The 21,083-nt window shown below is 47.4% G+C and overlaps 2 protein-coding genes across 2 annotated transcripts; one reads left to right on the top strand and one right to left on the bottom strand.

Moving 5' to 3' along the window:
- The first annotated feature begins 907 nt into the window (after positions 1–907).
- On the top strand, positions 908–3,946 carry LOC132385699 (gastrula zinc finger protein XlCGF8.2DB-like). The gene has a single exon (XM_059957911.1). The coding sequence runs from the start codon at positions 1,295–1,297 to the stop codon at positions 2,270–2,272; it is 978 nt and encodes a 325-aa protein (XP_059813894.1). The 5' UTR covers positions 908–1,294; the 3' UTR covers positions 2,273–3,946.
- Positions 3,947–13,167: 9,221 nt separating this feature from the next.
- Positions 13,168–16,274, bottom strand: LOC132385697 (probable G-protein coupled receptor 139). The gene is made up of 2 exons (XM_059957908.1): positions 16,098–16,274; positions 13,168–14,519 (listed from the first exon to the last, which is right to left on the bottom strand). Exons 1-2 carry the CDS (start codon positions 16,180–16,182, stop codon positions 13,612–13,614), a joined length of 993 nt encoding a protein of 330 aa, XP_059813891.1. The 5' UTR covers positions 16,183–16,274; the 3' UTR covers positions 13,168–13,611.
- Between the last annotated feature and the right edge of the window lie 4,809 nt (positions 16,275–21,083).

The raw sequence follows: 21,083 nt of genomic DNA, 5'->3' as shown, positions 1-21,083 counted from the left end.
AATCTATAGATTTCTCTGCCCAATGAAGCAGTGGAGGCTACCTCAGTAAATGCATTTGAGACGAGGTTGGATAGATGTTTGCAAAGAAGGGGAATGAAGGGCGATGGGGAAAAGGCAGGTTGGTGGAGACGGGCCAGATGATGTTCTCCTACTCCTTTTCCTTATGTTCTCACCACAGACTAAAATCTCACCTGAAAAACTGTCCTTCACCTATTGATGTCCTTTCAAATATTTTTACAGGTTTGAAATGGCAGAACACTTGTGCATGGGCTGTCTATTTACGGATATATAAGGATTGGCCAAATATTTTCTTTGCAAGACCGACACATCTATTGTCAATCCTTGGAGATGAAGAATTATCTCATCCCAGCTGGAAATGTGTTTTGTGTCTGAAATGAAGTTTTCTGTTGTAACTCAGTGTTATCCACTGGAACCGGGAGCTGAGAACACACCAGCATTTGCTCACTGGAGATCAGTTCTTCAACTGCATTGATTGTAGAAGGGATTCAAACATCTGACTGTCTGAATTGCCAGATGATTGATCGCAGTGAGATATCATTCTCCTTCTCTCAGTGTGGGAAGGGATTCACTCACAGCCTACCCACACACACGCCAGTGAGTTCACAGTGGGGAGAGGCCATTCACCTGCTCTGTGTGAGGGAGGGGATTCACTCACAGCCTACCCACAGACACACCAGTGAGTTCACAGTGGGGAGAGGCCATTCACCTGCTCTGTGTGAGGGAGGGGATTCACTCACAGCCTACCCACAGACACGCCAGTGAGTTCACAGTGGGGAGAGGCCATTCACCTGCTCTGTGTGAGGGAGGGGATTCACTCACAGCCTACCCACAGACACGCTAGTGAGTTCACAGTGGGGAGAGGCCATTCACCTGCTCTGTGTGAGGGAGGGGATTCACTCACAGCCTACCCACAGACACGCCAGTGAGTTCACAGTGGGGAGAGGCCATTCACCTGCTCTGTGTGAGGGAGGGGAACTACTCAGTCATCCAGCCTGAAGATACATCAGCAAGTTCACACCACAATGAGATGCTACACCTGTTCTGACAGCGGGAAGCAATTCATTCTGTCGTCGGTGCTAAATATACATCTGAAAATTCCCCAGTGAGAAGACAGTAACCTGTTTACATGGTGGGAAGGCATTCACACACTCAACCATGCCACAGTGACACCAGCAAGTTCACACCGGGGAGAGGCCAATCACCTGCTCTGTGTGCGAAAGGATTCACTGAATCATCTCAACTGAATGAACACCAGTGAGTTCACACTGAAAAGATGTCGTTCACCTGCTTAGACTGTGGGAAGGGATTCACTCGTTCATCCACACTACAGAGACACCAGCGAGTTCACACCGGGGAGAGGCCATTCACTTGCTCTGAATGTGGGAAGGGATTCAGTGACTCATCCAAACTTGTGAGGCACTACCGAGTTCACACTGGGGAGAGGCCGTTCATTTGCTCTGAATGTGGAAAAGGATTTGCTCGGTCATCTCAACTGACTGAACATCAGCGAGTTCACACTGGGGAGAAACCGTTCAGCTGCTTTCAATGTGGCAAGGGGTTCACCCAGTCATCTCATCTGAAAGTACATCAGCGAATTCACACTGGGGAGAAACCGTTCAGCTGCACTGAATGTGGGAAGGGATTCACTGATTCATTCTCCCTTGTGAAGCACTGCCGAATTCACACTGGGGAGAAGCCATTCACGTGCTCTGAATGTGGGAAGGGATTCACTGACTCATCCCACCTTGTGAAGCACTGCCGAATTCACACTGGGGAGAAGCCATTCACATGCTCTGAATGTGGGAAGGGATTCACTCAGTCGTCTCATCTGAATGTACATCAGCGAATTCACACTGGGGAGAAGCCGTTCAGCTGCTCCAAATGTAGGAAGGGATTCGCTGATTCATACTCCCTTGTGAAGCACATCCGAATTCACACTGGGGAGAAGCCATTCACATGCTGTGAATGTGGGAAGGGATTCATTGACTCATCCCACCTTGTGAAGCACTGCCGAATTCACACTGGGGAGAAGCCGTTCACGTGTCGTGAATGTGGGAAAGGATTCACTGCGTCATCCAACCTGGTGAGGCACTGCCGAACTCACACTGGGGAGAAACCGTTCACCTGCTCAGATTGTGGAAAGGGATTCACTCGGTCATCAGGCTTCAAAGTCCATCAGCGCGTTCACACTGGGCGATGCCAGTCACCTCTTCTGATTGTGGGAATGAATTCGCTCAGACATCTCAACTGACTGAACATCAACTGCTCAGACTGTGGGAAGGCATTCACACACTGATCCACACTGCAGAGACAGAGGTGGGTTCACACTGTGGGGAGGGTGGTCACCTGCTCAGACTGTGGGAAGGCATTCACACACTGATCCACACTGCAGAGACAGTGGTGGGTTCACACTGTGGGGAGGGTGGTCACCTGCTCTGACTGGGATGGGTTTCAATCAGTCATTCATCCTTGTGTCACCGTATCAAGCTTTGACCCAACGTGAATCTGAGAGATCATAAGCTTCAGAGGACGTAATTCACTCAGGTTCACCAATGGAGTATTAAAGGCAGTGGTTCAGGGCAGGTTATTTTTGAGCTTTCAGCAGTGGCCACTCCACAGTCAGGATGGATTATCAAGAAAACCTTTATTAGCAGGAGCAAGTGGAGCGGTCACTGTTGGCGTGGACAGAGTTGGAGCGGATACTTTGAGGCTTTAATTCTTTGAGGTGTCAGTGGGGAGAGCAGTCAGTCAGAGAAGGCAAAATCATAATGGAGGTAGAATTTTTTTTGCCCCTTTACATTTTCTTAGTTGAAACAGTGGAGATGACAGGCGGGGTGGTGGAAAGCTGTTTTGTGGAATGTGGGAAGGCAGGGGACCCTCCTGTGTCCCTGATAACTACACCTGTGAGAAGGGCATCCGGCTTCAGCTCCGAACAATCCACATTACGGAGTTGGAGCTGGAACTGGATGAACTCCAGATCATTCCGGAGGCTGAAGGGGTGATAGGTAGGACATTTGAGAGGTATTTGCACCCAAGGTGCACGGCACAGGAAACTGGTTGACAGTGAGGAAGGTGAAAGGGGAAACAGTGCAGTTTCCCCCTGTGTCCATCCCTCTGAACAACACAGGTATCTCTTTAGGTACAGTCGGGGATGGTGGGATGACGTGGCAAAGGAAAGTCACAGCATTAGGGGCTCTGGCACTTAGCATGGCTCTGAGACTGAGAAGGGAAGGGAGGAGAAGAGGTGAGCTGTGGTGATACGTGGCTTGTTAGCTCAGGGAACTGACAGGATGTTCTGTAGGTGAGAATGAAATTCCAGGATGGTGTGTTCCCTCCTGCATGCTGGCATCTGGGTCATCTCCGGTCGAGTGCTCAGCATTCCTCAGGAGGGAGGACAGTGAAGGTCGTGGTCCATGTGGGTAACAATGATATGGGCTGGTAGAGTAACGAGGTTAAGTTAAGGGAGTTCAGGAAGTGAGGTGCTAATTGAAAGGACAGCTCCTCCAGGCCTGTGATCTCAGGACTGCTGTCCGTGTGATGTGGCAGGGATCAGAAGATTATACAGTTTAACACGTGGCTAAAGAGTTGGTGCAGGAGGGAGGGGATAAGATTTTTGGATCATTTGAGCTTGTGAGGATTGTTGTGTACAGAGGAGTGTGAGTGTGTAGGTAGGGACAGCACATCACTAACGGAATGTGACTGGGCACACAGGTCTCTCTGTCTCTCTCACAAACACATCAGTGGAGTGGGAGGGAGGGGAGTGAGAAGGGGAAGGGGAATCAGGAGGATGGAGTTCGGACTCCTTCACAAAGTCCCACACTCACCCAACCCTCCCCTCTGGAATTGGTCCCATTCCCTCCCCCAGGCAGGGGGTGAGCATTGAGTTACCTTGCCAACAAGAAAAGGAATTGTTCGATAACTTCTGATTAACACGTTTTGATAATAAATTTACATTGAACTTGAACTTTGAAATGTACTGTTGGTAAAACATGTACTGATGGGAAATGATCTCAGTGAAGGTCCGAGAGTGGAAAACGAACCGGTGTTCAGCCCCACTGCTCCGTGCCAGACAAGAGCCCCTAAATGAGTCTGCCCGCGTGTCTTTTATTTCCCTTCTCAACCCCATTCCCTGCCCTCTCCCCATGACCTTTGATGCCTTTACTGATCAAGCACTGATCAACCTCTGCTTTAAATAATCACTTGGCAACTGTGCCGTCAGTGGCAATAAATTCCATAGGCCCCTCATCTACTTAAATGCATGCTGTCTGGTATTAGGTATTTTGACCCGAAGATTTAAAATGGCAGCTATCTACTCTACCTATATCTCTTTTAATCTTGTCAAGCCGTATCAGGGCACCCTGAGCCTCCTCCACGTCAGAGAAGCAGCCCAAGTTTGTCCGAACTCTCCTTACACAGTAGCTCATGCCTCTAATCCAGACAACATCCTGGTGAACCTCTTCTGCAAACTCTCTAAATGCTTGATCTCTGCTATTGGACATCTTGACGCAGAAGGTTAAAAATGGCAGCTCTCTACTCTGTCTATACCTCTGGTAATCTGATCAAGCTCTCTCAGCTCACCCTGAGCCGCCTCCACACCAGAGAAAACAGCCCAAGTTTGTCCGAACTCTCCTTACACAGCAGCTCATGCCTCTAATCCAGACAACATCCTGGTGAACCTCTTCATTGCTGTCCTAAACCCAGCGGAGTAATGGGCTTTAAGTAAATAAATGGTGGGTAGTTGATTAATAAGAGTGTCAAAGGTGACGGGGCAAAGCAGCAGAATGGGGTTTAGAGGGATAATCCAACAGTCGTGATTGAATGGTGGAGAAGACTCAATGGACGGAATGAGTATTTCAGTTCCCATGACTTGTGGTATTGTGGTGAGATGGCGAAGCGGTGGGGAGTAAGGTGAGTGTCAAGTCAAACTTGAGTTTCTAGAAAGCATTGGGACCTAGAGGCAAAAGAAAATAATATTTATATGGTTAAAAGCAAGAACAAGAATTTACTGATAGACCAGACAGAACCTACTGCCTGAAACAGTTTGGCGGACCCTGCATCATCACGCCGGCAGTCCGAGAGCAGCATTGGAATCTGCGGTAAGATGCCGAACTTTAAATAACTGGAGACCGTTTCATGGAGAAGAGCACCGCTGTCACTGCGTTTGAGTTAACTCCGACACGGGGCCCATCGCGCGCAGGCGCTTCTTGGAGATGACGTGGGGCTTAAGAGCTCGCGAACCTTCGAGAGAGTTCGCCCGGTCGGAGGCCATAACGGTTCAGTAGAGAAACCGAGGTGCAGGTCCGAATTCGTCTACAAAATCCGAGAGGCAGCCAGTTTTTCACCTTAACCTTAACCTAATGACAACATGACATTTTTTATGACTTATGACTAAGAACTAACGGAACTATAAGACTGCCACAGTTGCGAAAAATGAAAGGAAAAGTTGTTTGATCATTGAGTGGAATCCGGTTAAAAACCTTCAGGTAGGCGCATTCAATCTCTTTCAAGTGGGGAGGCTGCACATATTCAAAAAACAGAATAAGAACTCCGACTTGACAGTGAAAAACTGGTTGACAGTGAAAAGGCAAACACGAGGAAATCTGCAGGTGCTGGAACTTCAAGCAACACACACAGCGCTTCTCCTTATAGATGCAGCCTGGCCTGCTGCTTTCCCCCAGCGTTTTGTGTGAGTTGACAATGAAAACACTGCTTTACAGTGAAAATGCTTCTTGACAGTCGGGGGAAAAACTTTTTGTCCGGGAAACTGGAGGACCAGGAAACAGAAATCTGGGAGCCTTGAGCTGGAGCAATAGCAGCAATAACTTGGAATCCTTAAAAAGGAAGAACATCAAGTTGAGATAAAACAACATCAAAGCGCCATTAAAAAGTTGTACTTGCCCTTTCACCTGTGAACAGCCTGCAGGCGGAATCAAACATGGCTGATCAGGCTATTGGGAAATCAGTTGAGCAATTCAAGGTAAAGCGAACGACAGCAAAATGATTATTTTCTCGTCTGGCCAACAGTATTACCAGGGCCCATCAAAACATGTCTGAAGAGGATCTCAGAGTCAGTTTCAATAAACTCACAACAGAAGCCGAGAAAGTCATGGAAGCCAATGATGATGTGGGGGCCGGATTCATTGCGGAATGGGAGGCGGAGCTGAATGCAGAGAAAGTAGCCGTGTTAACTGAACAGCAAAAAGCCGACCTGGCAAAGACGGCAAATGAGTGTGAGTTGAAACTGAAGGACAGAAGCCTAATCCAGGAGTCTCTTTGGACAACTTTGGAAATGTTGAACTGTTCACAGCACTACAAGCAGCAGAGGATGAATGTGAAAACGTCGCTGCTGTACAACCCGATGGCCACCAGGAGGCGTATGACTTCATGCATAACCACCTGCAAGGACTGGTACAGACAGCGAAGGAGGTGCATGGTCGGTGGAAATGATGGATCCCGCCAGGTGATCGGAAGCACCTTCTGCGTCACCTAAAGTGGCTCGAACTCCACATCCCCAAGTTGGTTTCCAAGAAAGAAAGGAGAAAGGGGTATGCTGAAATACTAACACCAACAGCGTTGGGCGTTTCCTCCAATGTTCCCACGCCAGCCATCAGACTGAAACCGATGACGTTTACTGGCAGAGAACGTGATTTTCACAGATGGAGAAAGGACTGGGAAGCACTCCAGAGGCAGGGAGAGCCGACCTGTTCAAGAGCGGTGATAGAGATTCAACTACCGGACAGTCTGGACCACAAAATCAGAAGAGACCTTCGCCTGACTACTTATCACACTGCTGATGACATCTTCCCTGTTCTAGAAAACCGCTATTGGAATCGAACGTGCATTGCTGTTGAAATTGTGGAGGAGTTACAGAAAATGCCAGAAATCGTCAGACACGGAAAATATTGGAATTAATTCAAACTGTGGGGAAGGCACGTCAAGACTTGAGTGGCCTTGGAGACACGGGTGCTATCAAAAATCCACTGGTGACAAGTTGAATTGAAAGTAAACTTACAGAAACACTCAAAAAGGAATGGCTGGTCTATGTCGCTGACAGGGGAAATGCTGTGGCATCAGATAATCGGTTTGACAGTCTCTTGGAATTCCCCAAAGAGCAAGAGAGCGTATATGAGCAGCTGCAGCAACTGAGGGATGAAGATCCGAGTAGAAGAGAAACCAGGGCTGAGCCAAGTCTACCAAGTCGGGCGGCGACCATGCGCGGTGTGTCGTCTGCGGTGAAGGAAAGCACAAAAGGAAGCTCCACTTTTGCAAACGGTTTCGAGCGCCAAAGCTACGAGAGAAAAAGGCTGCAGTAAGAAAGGTGGGGGCAGTAAGAGGTGTCTCGAGGTCCATGATGACTGTTCATACTGCAAACCCGCCTGTCTGTGTAAAGACCAAGACTGCAAGGATGAGCGTACTCCCGAGCATCATTACTATCTGTGCCCCAATGCTGAAATGAAGAAAAGCAGCGCAGGTCAGGAAAAGAGCAGATTCGGTCCAGAGGAAGATAAAGGCAGGAAGAAATATGGAGAGGATCAAGAGGAGTTCTTCAGCAAACTTGCACCGGAATTGGCCAAACAGTGTTGCGATGTATTTTCAAACACCGTATCCAGAGCCTTCAGCACTGTGACAGATAAGCCGGGCCTTCCGGTGGAAAGTGGATTGTAAGAGATGCCGGTGAATATGATGCTTCTCGAAGTCACAGCTAATGCTGGACAAAAAATCGGGACGTTAATTGACTTGGCTTCAGACAGCAATTTTACAACCCAGAAGGCTGCAAGTAGACTGAACCTCAGGAGTGAGGAAATCACTCTCGTCGTCCATGGGGTCGCGGGGATGAAGATTCAGGTGGAGACAAAGCGGTACCTTCTAAACGTCACTCCCAAGGTCACTCTCAAATCACATCAATCGGTTTGTTATTGTCTAGACTCCACAAATCTCCACAAACTTGTGACTCCGAAGCAACTGCAGAAATTCTTCCCAGACATACCGCCTGATGAACTTGTGCGACACAGAGAAATAGATTTACTCATAAGCCGTAGAGAAGGTCAGCTGGCGTCTCAGAGAGTCAGAGCTGTTGGGGACCTCGTGCTGTGGGACGGACCCCTGGGGAAAATGGCCAGAGGAGCACATCCTGACCTCTTTGAGGAGCTGTCTGTGTCGGTCCCCATGTCCAAGTCACAGTTTGCAAGGTCAATGAGAGCGGCTGCTGTCCAGTACGAGGAGCTCACCAGGGAATCCCGGAGCAACTTCCACCAAACAGACAGGATGGCATCAAGCTCCAGGAGTCAGGTACTTCAACCACCAACCGGGACTTCCTGGAGTGGAGGAAGTGGGATAGTATTGGCGCAGCATGCGAGCCAAAATGCCGGGGTTGCCGCTGCGGAAACCGCCAGCCGTGCGGCAAAAGAATGAATGACTCTTGCTGAAGAGAGGGAACCTGAAGTTGTAAGAAGAGGCCTCACCTATGTCACAGGTGACCGCCACAGCAAGGAACCACATTGCCCCGCCAGGTATCCTTTGTTAGAAGATCCAGCTTCCTTGCCAAACAATAAAAGAACAGTCGAGGCTACGTTTCTCCGGACGGAAAAGCAACGAGCCAAAGAACCGAGTGGAAACCTGCGTGCACTGCTCAGGTGCGCGACATGGTTGATCGAAGGGTTGAAATGAAATTGTCCGAGGACACAGTGTTCAACTGGAACGGACCAGTTCTAGTCACCTTATTGCTCCGAACCCGCCCTCTGTCACGACCCCAGTGAGACTCGTGTGGAACAGCAGCCAAACGTTCAGAGGCGTGAGCTTGTACGACCTGCTAATGAAAGGTCCAGATGTCCTCAACCAGATTCGATCTGTCCTACTCGGATTCAGGAGTAGGAATATACGCTGCTCTGGGTGACATTAAAAAGATGTACAATTCGGTTTGGTTGGAAGACCGGGAAGTGCACCTGCATAGATTCCTCTGGCGAGACTCCGAGGACGAGGAGCTGGGAGAATATGCAATCACAAGAGTGAACATCTGAGACAAACCAGCAATGCGCGAAACTGCTAACCTCCCTCCTTTCACTCACCTCAAAGAGGAGCGGCAGGTGCTCCAACTCGACAGATACGTCAGTGACATTCTCACATCTCACAACAACCTTGACCAGCTAAAATCCATTACGGCAAATGTGGAGCAGATCATGAAGGACGGAGTGTTGAAGCTCAAGCCTTGGGTCTTTTCTGGGCAAAGTGGGAGGAAAGAGTGCAATGACAAGCTGGTCCAAGGCAGGAACCATGGTCATGTCAAACTTGGAGGCGACGCTACTTTGTATAAAAACCAACAACCCATCTACCAGGAGTGACCTCCTCGCGTGGGTTGAGTACGCCCACAACTCTCTGGTTAATGCGGCCTTCGGAAGATCTCCCTTCGCGTGCTCCTTTGTGAACCAACCTCCGCTGTTCCCCGAGCAAGAAGAGCAGATCGTGGTGCCGTCTGTTCAGGCCCATATCTATAGGTGCCGCGACTTTGGGAGGACACACGCACGACCCTGCTCAGATCAGCCGATCGCAATGGGACGATTGCCGATCGACACCGGACTCCTACGCCTGATTATCGACCTGGGCAGATGGTGTGGCTTTCATCCAAAGACATCCCTCTAAAAATCGAGCAGAAGAAACTCACCTCTCGCTTCCTGGGACGTTTCGAGTCCGAAACTGTCATCAACCCCACAGCGGTCCGACTTAAACTACCAAGATCTATGCACGTTTCCTAGTTAAATCCACTCTCCGTCAGCCCCTTGTGTCCTCCGACTGAAACCCCTACACCCTCCCGGATCATCGCCAACAATCCGGCGGCTACTAGATGTGAAACGTCGGGACAGGGGTCGACTAGGCCCAGTGTTCCTAGGTTTCCAGTTCCTTTATCCTGGACACTTCCGTCATCCAACACTTCCACCGCGACCATCAGGACAATCATGGAGGATCTTGCCTCGAGGCTTCCGTTGAGGGGAAGGGTACTGTCATTGTTCCTTCGGGTAATTTCCCATCTTGCTACTACCTCCTTAATCGCTATGTATCCGTCTGGGGAGGCCAGAATGAGTATAACACTGACCACGGTCGATGCCCTCTGATCCTTTGTATGGAAGGTTTGAGCACATCCGATGTGGTGTTCAGTAATAACCAAGATCGCCGTGTTGCTGGAACCAGACTCTATTGATAGGAAATCCATACACACTGGAACAAGTGGCCCCACTCTCTGCAAAGGAGATAACGGAATGGGCCTTGTTGGCAGCGTCTTCCTCCGAATACATCGAATGCGCGGTTTACACAGTCTTTACGCAGTCACGGTTTACAGTACACTTCGACCATAGTTTTCATTCGGGGTCAGTAGAAACGATCTAATCCCTAGATCTTTTCAACCCCCAAATAACCTGAATTATCATCAAATGACTTCAACACAATCCCCGATACTTCTCAGACAGAATCAACTGGGAACGCGGAGACCTGTCTGGAGCAGACGTGACCCGGCACAGAATCTGGTTCCTCAACTGCCGTTTCGGCCAGTCTCTCCGCAGTAGAGATACTGCAGGGTGTTTCTTCATTTCAGCTTGGGCCATATCCGCTTCCGCAGCAGCCGCCAAACGGTGATTACACAAGGGTCATCTCGCTGAGCGGAGGTCACTCCCTCTGGAAGCAGCTCAGAGAACTGCTTTGCATCCAGAGTTGTCAGGCTTGTGTAATGGCGCAGCCAGAAGTTCCCAAATGACCCACCGCTCAAACCTCCCCCGTGATGGAAAACAGGCACATTGCTTTAGATCCAGGCTCGGGAACGCTCTTCCACTCTCAGTCCATTTCCAGATCTCCATGCTCACGTGGGACAAAGCAACTGGATCGATGTTCCGGCCGTCCAGCCGGTACTTCAGGCTGAAATCATAGGCAGACAACGCGACGAACCAACGATGAACTTTGGCATCCAACTTTGCCGAGGTCAGGATGTAAGTCAATAGATCGGCTTCACAGACTATCTCAATGATAGAAACTCTAATTTTTGCGTGAAGCGCCCCCTTTCTGCCCGGGCGTCTCAGGAAACATCTCGCTGGCAGAGCCCCAGTTCAGGACGTGCATGTAAATGAATTTAGGGGTGTCGGTAGATTTGGTTGAGTAACAAATATAAAGGTTGTTTCCTGTACGTTGATAATGAATGTACACAGCTTTTTGAAGGTGGTGGAAGCTATTCTGAGAACTGCTTGAAACCATTCTAATGTGCGTGTCAGATTTTTAGGGGGTTTGTTGTTTGGTGATGTGCACATATTTGAGGGTGCGCACCCAAATGTTCGTAGATTTAGGGTGCGTTGTCGAACATGGGAATAGTGATGTCCGCTTTCAAATATCGGGGTGCGTACGTGGCAGCACGTGATGGTCTTGCACTTCAAGATTTCCACACGGATTTTGGACTGGGTTCGGATTTTTTACGTCGAGGCAGATTTTCAATGCGACTCAATTTTTGTTCTGAGATAATCTCATGCACATATGGGGTTGTCAGCAGGTCTGTTGTGGGGACTGATTTGGAACGACAATCGTGGCCTTGGTGGTGCGCATGCGTTTAGGGTTGCACACGAATTCATGGCTGTATTCCCGAACATGTGGGGGCGCACTTACCTGGGGACCAGATTTAGCGGTTTGTCGGCACACGGCTTTGGGTGGGGTGATTTGGATTTGGGGGTGCACGCAGATTTAGGATTGTGCTGTCGGAGGTAGGACTGCACACAGATTTAAGGTTGCATCCAGATTTGGGGTTTCGGCCGATCGGGAGGTCCAAACAAACAACTGGGTGGCTGGGGTTTTTTTTTTATGTTGATACAGCCATTTTCTAAACTGTTTGAAATGATTCTTGCTCTGAGACAAGCTATTATGCATGTGAGGTGTTTGGGGTGCGCACTGATTTGGGGCTGGCACAGATTTTCATTGCTTTCGGGCTTTATGGCAATGTTTACTGAGTTCGGTGTTCTCACAGATTTTTTGGAGACTGCGGATTTGGAGTTGTGACGGGTTTTAATTTCCGATACTTCTATAACCCCTGTACTTTGTCCTTTCAACGGGTGCACATAGATTTTGTGGTGTGCTCTTATTTCTGTGTTGTCGAATATGCCAACGGATTTGGATTTGGATTTACACAAGAATTGTGGGTTGCGTGCGAGTGCTTAATATCGAGTCAGCCGTTTTGTGTACTGTTTGAAAATGATGCTTTGGGATTAGACGAACTGCATGTGGAGCTTTCACCTGGTTGGTGTGCAAAATGATTATGGAGTGCGCTCCTGTTTCAGAATGTGCGCAGATTTGTGGGTGCACACGGATTTGGGTGTTCACACTGATTTGCGGGTTGCTTGCGGATTTGGAGGGGCACACAGATTTGGGGTTGAACATGGATTTGGGGTGTACACAGATTACGGAATGCTTCGGCCAATATGGGATGCACAGTAATTTGCAGATGTACACAGTATGTAGGCCATATACGGGGTACACACCGATTTGCGGATGTGAGCAATTGTGGTTCATTTGTCGAATATTGTGGTTCACTTGGATTGGGCGTCCATTCAGAATTGGGTGTGAATGAACGGGTTGACTATTTCGCTGCAAAAGCTGTTGAAGATTCAACTGTAGATAAAGACCTTCCACTTTGCAAATCAGAAGCTGTTTCAGGTTTTGCAGGGTTAAGAATTAGGGCTTATTATAAATTTCGTGGGATACTGGGCACAAGGGGAGGCACCTTTAGAGAACACCTGTGTTCCGTTCATGGGAGAACCGGGTAAAAACAAGAAGGGAAGGAATTATATTGATACGAGCTGAATTAGCCCGACTATAACGAATTATTCCTTATGTCGTGTTGGAAAACTCCATACTGGGTCATGTAGTTTTTGTCATTATGAAGCACTTGAACACACACTATTTCAGGGTGAAGGTGATCAGGTAGACAGAAATGAAATACAGATTTCATTACAATCGTTGGGGGCGGATATCTTTCATTTCAGTCGTGGGAATGAGTTTAATTTGATTCTCTCTATTGGGCTTCACGTGGTACAATCTGTAGGATTTTTGGAGTGTAATTCAGTTTTCATTAGAACAAAGAAGCAGCAAGGGTTTTATTTCCCAATCCTCTACACCATATTCCAGTCCAGTTTGTGGCGGGAACGTGCATTAATTTGGAGTACCAACCACAATGTATCCAATACCGGCCCTATTTATATGCACGTTAGCCAATCATTCAAGCGTAAGGCGGAAACTGGTGTGTTTGACATTTGATTATCCAACCAGCATCAGACTAGAACACCAGCTGTCTTGTGGGAAAGTCGGTCTGTGAGGTTGGTGGGTGGGAATAGGAGTAGATGGACATATTCCCAGACCAATGGATGGCTGGCATTTCAGAGTAGTTCGTTGACTGACATCTGGCGAGTCCAGGATAGTGCTTTGCCCCTCCCCAGAAACACACTATCCTAATGTCCCAGACCTGCTGGTCAAAGGGACAGTCGGCCCCGGAATAACAACTGCGAGATCAGGCGGTGAATGTGAGGAGTTGGCCTCCGGACTGGAGAAATTGTGGCCGCGTCCGGCTTGTGCTCAGGACGCAGCTTTATTAATAAAATGAAGCACCGAGGGGACAGAATATTTCACCGCGCTGATCATCTGTTCCCTGAATTTTGACTGTGTCACTCCGTAAATAAACGTGTTGGTGCAGCAGCTGAAATCACTCAGCAAAACCCCGACGTAGATAAAGATGCATTCAGAATCATTGAAACTGAATCCTTCCCCTGAGACATGATAATATATGAAATTTACAACCAATGTCATCCACAGGAGGATGAAGCTGCCGGAGAGGGTGAAGAGTAAAATCACAGACCTCCTCCTGCTCTCCATCTCCGGGTCACTGCGGTTCTCCCCCATGCTCTGACCCTTCAGCCCCTTACGGACCCGACTGGCCACTAAAATGTGTCTGACTGTCAGAGCGTTGGGCAGCAGGATCCCAGCAAAAGGGAGGAACGGAATTAAAACCGTATCGAACCAGTCATACCCTACCCACCTGGGGTCAGTGAAATAACTGTCCATCACTTTACAGAACCACGGTACATTGTCGATGATCACCCTGGGTTGCCGTGTGAAGTATCGGGGAACATTTTTCAGACAGAACAGTACGCCGATTGTTGTTAGAACCACAGCCGCAGTTTTCCCGGTGCAATATTTTGTTTTCAGCTTCTGACAGCAAATGACGACAAACCGGTCAAAGGTGAAAGTGACGGTGAACCAGACAGAACAGTTTGTGGCTGTGCATCTCAGTACATCGATAACAAGGCACACAGGGGTGATGTCCAGAAAACTCCACTGGAAGTAATAGGATTTGATTCGCCACAAAATGACCGCGGTGACAACGGTCAGTAGATCGGCCGCTGCCATGGCAACCAGGTAGCGAGTGGTGCAGGTAGACAGGCCGCACTTTCCCCGAGACAGGATCACGATCGCCACTACATTCACTGCGTGTGGCGAAAGGGGGGGGGGAGGTGAGGGAGAGGGGGAGGGAGACAGGGAGAGGGAAGGGAGGTGGGAGGGCGAGGGGGCAGAGAGAGTGGGGGAGAGAGAGATAACAGACAGAAGGCATTACTGAACGCATTCCTCAAGGGATCGGGTTTCAGCTAAAGACCAGGAGTTGTGGAGTCAGTACACGGCTGCTAATCTAACATGAGACACTGGTCACACTGTCTCTGACCTGCCTTCTTCAGTGTGGAGGTTAGACAATGTGTGGACAATTGTCGGCGATAAAAGCGATCTGCATGAACTACATCGGTCGGTGCTGAACCCGATTCCAGTCCCTGTCGTGGCGGGTTTCATTGATTTAACCGTGACTGACTTGGCCCCTGGAAACTCGAAAATGATGGGGCCGATAAGGCATGCAGAGGAGAGGAACAGACACAAAACACTGGAGGGACTCAGCAGGCCAGGCAGCATTCTGTACATGGAATTGAACAAACTTTGGTATTGGGCCGAGACTATTCTCCAGGACGAAGAGGTGTCCTGGAGAAAATTTACTACGCGTCTCAGAGGGAAAGCAGGAACAACTTTGTATCGTGAGGCTGAGCGGCTCCGTTAATGGATTAATTTCACAGCGCAGTTCAATTCGATAACTCTCGTCAGCAGATCCGCGGACACTGGTTCAGGTGATCAGACCCGATAATTGACCGACAGGCAGTGGGATCCGACTGTGACAGACTCCACAGGGAGATATGAAACACAGGACCAGGGGTTCTCTCTGATCGATAACTCAGAAACAGTGAACTTTACAATGTAAACCCATTCCAGTCACAGCTTGCGGGAGAGCTGCCTGTCCCCACACTGGGACAACTCCGGACAGGGTGTCATTGAAGGCAAGAACAACGTTCGAGTCGATCACGTGAGTTTGATGAGAGACAGGAGTTTAGTTCCGCTTGTCCTTAAATATGAAAAATCAGAGTGTTGAACTGACAGGATCAAAATCTCTGACGGATATTTCTACAATGATCAACAAGTTAGAAGCTTGTCAGATTCACATGGTTAACACACAGAAATACCAAACATGAATTGCTCTGCTCACTCACCAGGAACTCCAATGACGGCGATGAACACGTACAGTATTTTCTCCACACTTCTGTACCTATCCAACATTGCAGGCATTTTCTCTGTCCATTGACCTGTCCGCACTGTGCTACAGGCGATCTCTTGGAATGAAATGTAAAGGCAGCCCATGCCTGCGGTTTTTAATACCATTTAGCGACTCCACAGGGACACATTATAACAGATTTAAAAATAGCTGTTTTAAAATTATTTACAAACCAATTACGTCAGGCATATGCAATCCCCGTGGTGACAGATTGCGATTGAATAATTAACTAGTGCAATGTGTGGACTGTTTGTGTGAATTAGTTTGTCCCAACAAAGGTGACTCAACCTTCAGTGGTTTTTTTATCAATTCAATATGCTCCCACTCTAAATATGTACTTCAATGGAGCCAATTGAGAAACATAATACTGAAGTAAATTATGTCATTGTAGCTTGTCAAATTGTATTGAATCACCTACTGTTACCATTCTCCTCGAGAGTATGAACTCTTGGATTAGTTTGTGTTTGGGGGACTCTAACCAAGATGTCAAAAGTCTTGAACATCTTTTCTGTTCTATAAAAGAAAAATATCTTGTTAGTTAAGCAATTTTTAGGATTGCTCTCAAATTATTCCAGTCTTAACAAAATAGTTAATTTCAAATTCCCAAACGTAACGGTACACCAACAAGTAATATTCTCCTGAAATGTAGGCATCTCATATCCGAATACAGATGCACGGATTTCCATCTGCTCAACCAGGATTTCACATTGCCAGTGTGGAATTCGGGTGTCTTTAATATCAATTACTTGGAAAACAAATAAGGAAACACAACGAAACACACACGCACACACGCACACAAGCACACACACACACACTCTCTCTCTCTCTCTCTCTCTCTCTCTCTCTCTCTCTCTCTCTCTCTCTCTCTCTCTCTCACACACACACTAGACAGTACAGAAATCCATGTTTGTATCATTCTTTCATTCCTTCATTTCATTATATTTATTATCAGAATATGTATGCAGTACACAATCCTGTGATTCTTCTTCACCATATAGCCTCGAAACCAAGAAAAAAAAATCAACAACTCCTCTTCCGCACGAAATGCACAAAAACAAATAAAAACGCAACAGAAACATTGTCCCCACTCCCACAGCTGTTTCGTGCCACAAAATAATTGCAAAACTTAAAATAAACAGTGCATGTTCACACATGTTACAAAGAAACGGGGGTGGGGGGGGGGTGGATACAGCTGCGTGGGGCCCTGACACAAAAATGCATTTTCAACACAAAAGTGATTTCAGGTCATAATAATATTTTTACTTCGATCATCTGATTTTTTGTCTTTCGAAGCCAAAGTCACACGCCTCCCGCCACGTCCTCACTTAGCATACAGCAAAGCACTCTGGGATAATGTAGGGTCTATTGAGCACATTAAAAGATTAAATACATTAAAAAATCTCAAGGTTTCGAATGTATTTTAACGGTACTCCCACACGTGAGTATCACGTAAATTCATCAATAATAACTGCATCTTCTGTTTCCCAATGTGTTGCATTGAATGTAGCCATGTTTAGGGTGGTTCGAGACTCTCCTGCATTATGAACCATATGTATATATATACACTACTATTTCTACTTCTACTGGAAGCTCATTCCACACAGCTACCAGTCTCTGAGTAAAGAAATACCCCCTAGTGTTTCCCTTAAACTTTTGTCCTTTAACTCTCAAATCATGTCCTCTTGTTTTAATCTCCCCTACTCTAAATGGAAAAAGCCTATCCTCGGCAACTCTATCTATCCCCCTCATAATTTTAAATACCTCTATCAAGTCCCCACTCAAACCTCTATGCTCCAAAGAATAAAGACGTAACTTGTTCAACCTTTCCGTGTAAATTAGGTGCTGAAACCCAGGTAACATTCTAGTAAATATTCTCTGTTCTCTGTCTATTTTGTTGATATCTTTCCTATAATACGGAGACCAGAACTGTGCACAATACTCCAAATTCGGCCTTACTAATGCATTGCACAATTTTAACATTACTCAATGCTCTGATTTATAAAGGCCAGCATACCAAAAGCTTTCTTCACCACCCTATCCACTTGAGATTCCACCTTCAGCGAACTATGCACCATTATTCCTTGGTTCTACTGCATTCCTCAATGTCCTGCCATTTATCATTTATGTCCTATTTGGATTATTCCTACCCAAATATAGGATCTCACACTTATCAGCATTAAACTCTATCTGCCAACGTTCAGCCCACTCTTCTAACTGACCGAAATCTCTCCGCAAGCTTTGAAACAAGCTTTCCACAACACCATCTACCTTATTATCATCTGCAAGAAATTTTATGGGGCGGATTCCTACTTTAGTTTCAACAAGGGGTCCAGCTGCACCATCCGACCATGTGGTGATCGCACATGTAACTTGGAGACCCCCTGGGTAACTCTGGATTCAAGTCGTGGCTTTTCATCAGCACCATGGGCATTATATTGTAGGTAACACAGTTGACCTTCTTGGAGCAATGTTACATGCTGACAAGTCCCAACCCACCTGGGTTGTGGGTAATCAATGTCAAAATAAACTTCATGTCCAGAATTGCATCATTTCTTTGTGGATCCAGTATTCGTAACAGGGGGAACGTAGATATTCCAACCACGTCGTTGACTACCCAGCCATTAGGTGGCGTTGTTGAGCTCATCCTGATTGGCCATCCCCACCCCCTTCTCCCTTCATTCAGCCACTGCAAACTTTGTTCTGTGATAGGGTCGTTTTCGAACCCTGTTTCCCCTTATCCTCCTCAGTACCTTTCTCCCTCACTCCCTTTCCCTCATTCGCATCATCCTTCTGAGAGCCCATGCTTCAGCATGTGTGGGATTTGAATGGATCAATCATTTCACACACCCTTCTGCTTTCCTCGGTACTGTGCGATACCAAGTTTCTCGGCCAGTTCCTACTCTGTCACGGCGTCAAATTCTGCGTATCCAAAGTAGGACCCAAGACACTCTAGAAAACTGGCCACAACCTTGTCACAAATACAGAAGTTTCCTTACCTTTCCACCGGCTGCAGTTATGCAAAACCTCACTGTCACCTCTATTAGTCCAGCAGCTTCTAATGGTGCCTTCTGAACATCACCCCATGTCCCCTGGGAGGGTGCCTGTTCCTCCGGCAGGGCTGAAGGGAAAGCTAAAGTTAGACAGAGAAGGGTTAGCTTCCCTTCCTCCGTTTCATATAAACCGTGAGTTATCCTGTCTGCTGAATGCACTGGGAAAGTTTCCGAGAATCATCTCATTCACCACTCCAGCACTCAATTGGGCCACGTCAAAGGGTCAGAATACCGTGTCACACAAGCCCCACACCCCCGGCTCTGGTGTGTCCTGCAGTCCCTCCATTACTACAGGTACCATTGGGGCACTGGGTGTTGAAGGTTCCACCCACTCTCGGAAAAACCTGCTGGGAGGCGGGCCACTTCCCCAGTAATCCTGGCTTTGACACTGTTAGTCCCGGAGTGCAGGGACAAAGGTGGCGGACGTGGCTGTTCCTCATGGAGATCGACTGTAGTGGGTTCCCGGCACGGTCAGCATGGAGGCTACTGTCTGTGCTGGGCCTTGATGAAAAGAACAACAAGGAAGCAGGATGGGGGAGGGAGCAGAAAGAGCCCCATACTGGGTACGGAGCTGGAGAGAGAGGTTGAGCTCGAGGTCAGGAACAGATGGGAGGAATGGACAGGATAGGAGTGGAGGGTTATGGGCTGAGTGCGGGTAGGTGGGACTAGGTGAGATTAAGGGTTCGGCACGGACTAGGAGGGCCAAGATGGCCTGTTTCCGTGCTGTGATTGTTATATGGTTATATGGGCAGTGACTTGGCCCTGACTTCTGATCCACCAGCTGGACAGTGTAGAGGTTAAGGGTTGAAACACTCTATGAAATTTGGACACTACCTGACCATATCTGACTCAGGCCAAAGGCTACGATTACCTCATCAGCGTCTCTTCATACGTTAAATCACCCCAATCTGCATCACCATCATCGTCAGTCCTCGCAGATATCACTCCTCTCCGAGCTGAGAGTTCACTTTGCAGATTTTCCATCTGCTTTAAACACTTGCGATCAGTGCAGCCTTTCCTCTCATCTGCCGATTTCTTCATGACATTCACAACAGCCGTAAATCCCGACCCTGACTTTTCCTTTCTCTAATTCTGTATCCGCCTGTTTATACTCCTCTTCAGTTTTCTCATTTTCTCTTGTTAACGGTTCACACTGAGCCTGAAACTGACTCATGTGGATCAAATTCACCTGATGCTGCTCCGTCAGAATTTCTAACTCTTCCCTACACTTACACAATTCCTCCGCCAGTTTCAGTTTTTTCTCCCTTCACTTCAATTGGATCATCCAACAAACATCACATTACAATATTTTTAATCCCCTGTAATTTCTTTAATTTATTTTCACTAACTACTTTTCACAATTCTTCCTCCACAGTCCCGGACCCTTGGCTGTCAAACTTTTCTAACCACTCCTCATAATCTGACCAGTTCCTTCATAATTAACCATGAAAGTAATCTCTGAAATCCTCTGAATCCTTGGGTTCTGCCCGTCCTTTCCCTTTCACATTTTAATATCCTAACCTACTGTGTGGTTCAACTCGTCACCAGGGTCCCAGACCATTTTTCTTTCTTTTCGAGTTCACCCAGGGCGCAAAAATATGTTCACCGTTCATCAACTGAGATCAGTTTGGAAACTCACCAGGCAACTCGTAATCAATCTCAGCTCGCATTTTATTTTTCCTGCACAAACAACAAAGTAACTATGTTGACCCCAGGCTAACAACTTAAAACATGAATTCCACTGCTCCCTCTGTACTAATACACACCCTGACCACTTCTCAAATTCACAACACTGAAACAGGGGATCCCACTGTATCCAAATGATCGATCATTTCTCCTCCAATCCCTTCCTTGGGGGTTCTTCCTTGTGATAGTTAGTCTCAGGAGTTATCACACCTTTGCATTTGAAACTCTTTACTTGTTTTGAAACAAGCCTTATTTGAAACATTTGAAACAAATCTTATCAGTTCAGAGGACGCATCTCATTCTTGTTGGCTGAAGTCCATCAGGCTGATGACTAACAGATTTCCATTGGATGTAGTCCAAGGGCTACACAACATCATGCCAAAGGTAATTTCTTTTGTTCTCCTCCACTATGGTTCCAAACAGACAAACTGTGTCGTTCAGACTCTCAGCAGAAATATCGAGATTCCTTCTGCAGAACTGCCACTGTACGTAATCCACACCTTATCTCAGAGTGACTTCAGGTTCAGAGATAACGAGATTACTTCTGCAAACCTGTCAGTGTACATGATACACAGATTATGTAAGAGTGATTTCAGGCTTACAATGAGCATACCAGTAACTTCTTGTGTTCAGTTGATCTGATTAGGTTATCCCATAGTAATCAGTTC

The sequence above is a fragment of the Hypanus sabinus genome (genome assembly GCF_030144855.1).
Source record: "Hypanus sabinus isolate sHypSab1 chromosome X2 unlocalized genomic scaffold, sHypSab1.hap1 SUPER_X2_unloc_1, whole genome shotgun sequence".
Taxonomy (NCBI): Eukaryota; Metazoa; Chordata; class Chondrichthyes; order Myliobatiformes; family Dasyatidae; genus Hypanus; species Hypanus sabinus.
This window is presented reverse-complemented; position numbering and strand designations above follow the sequence as displayed.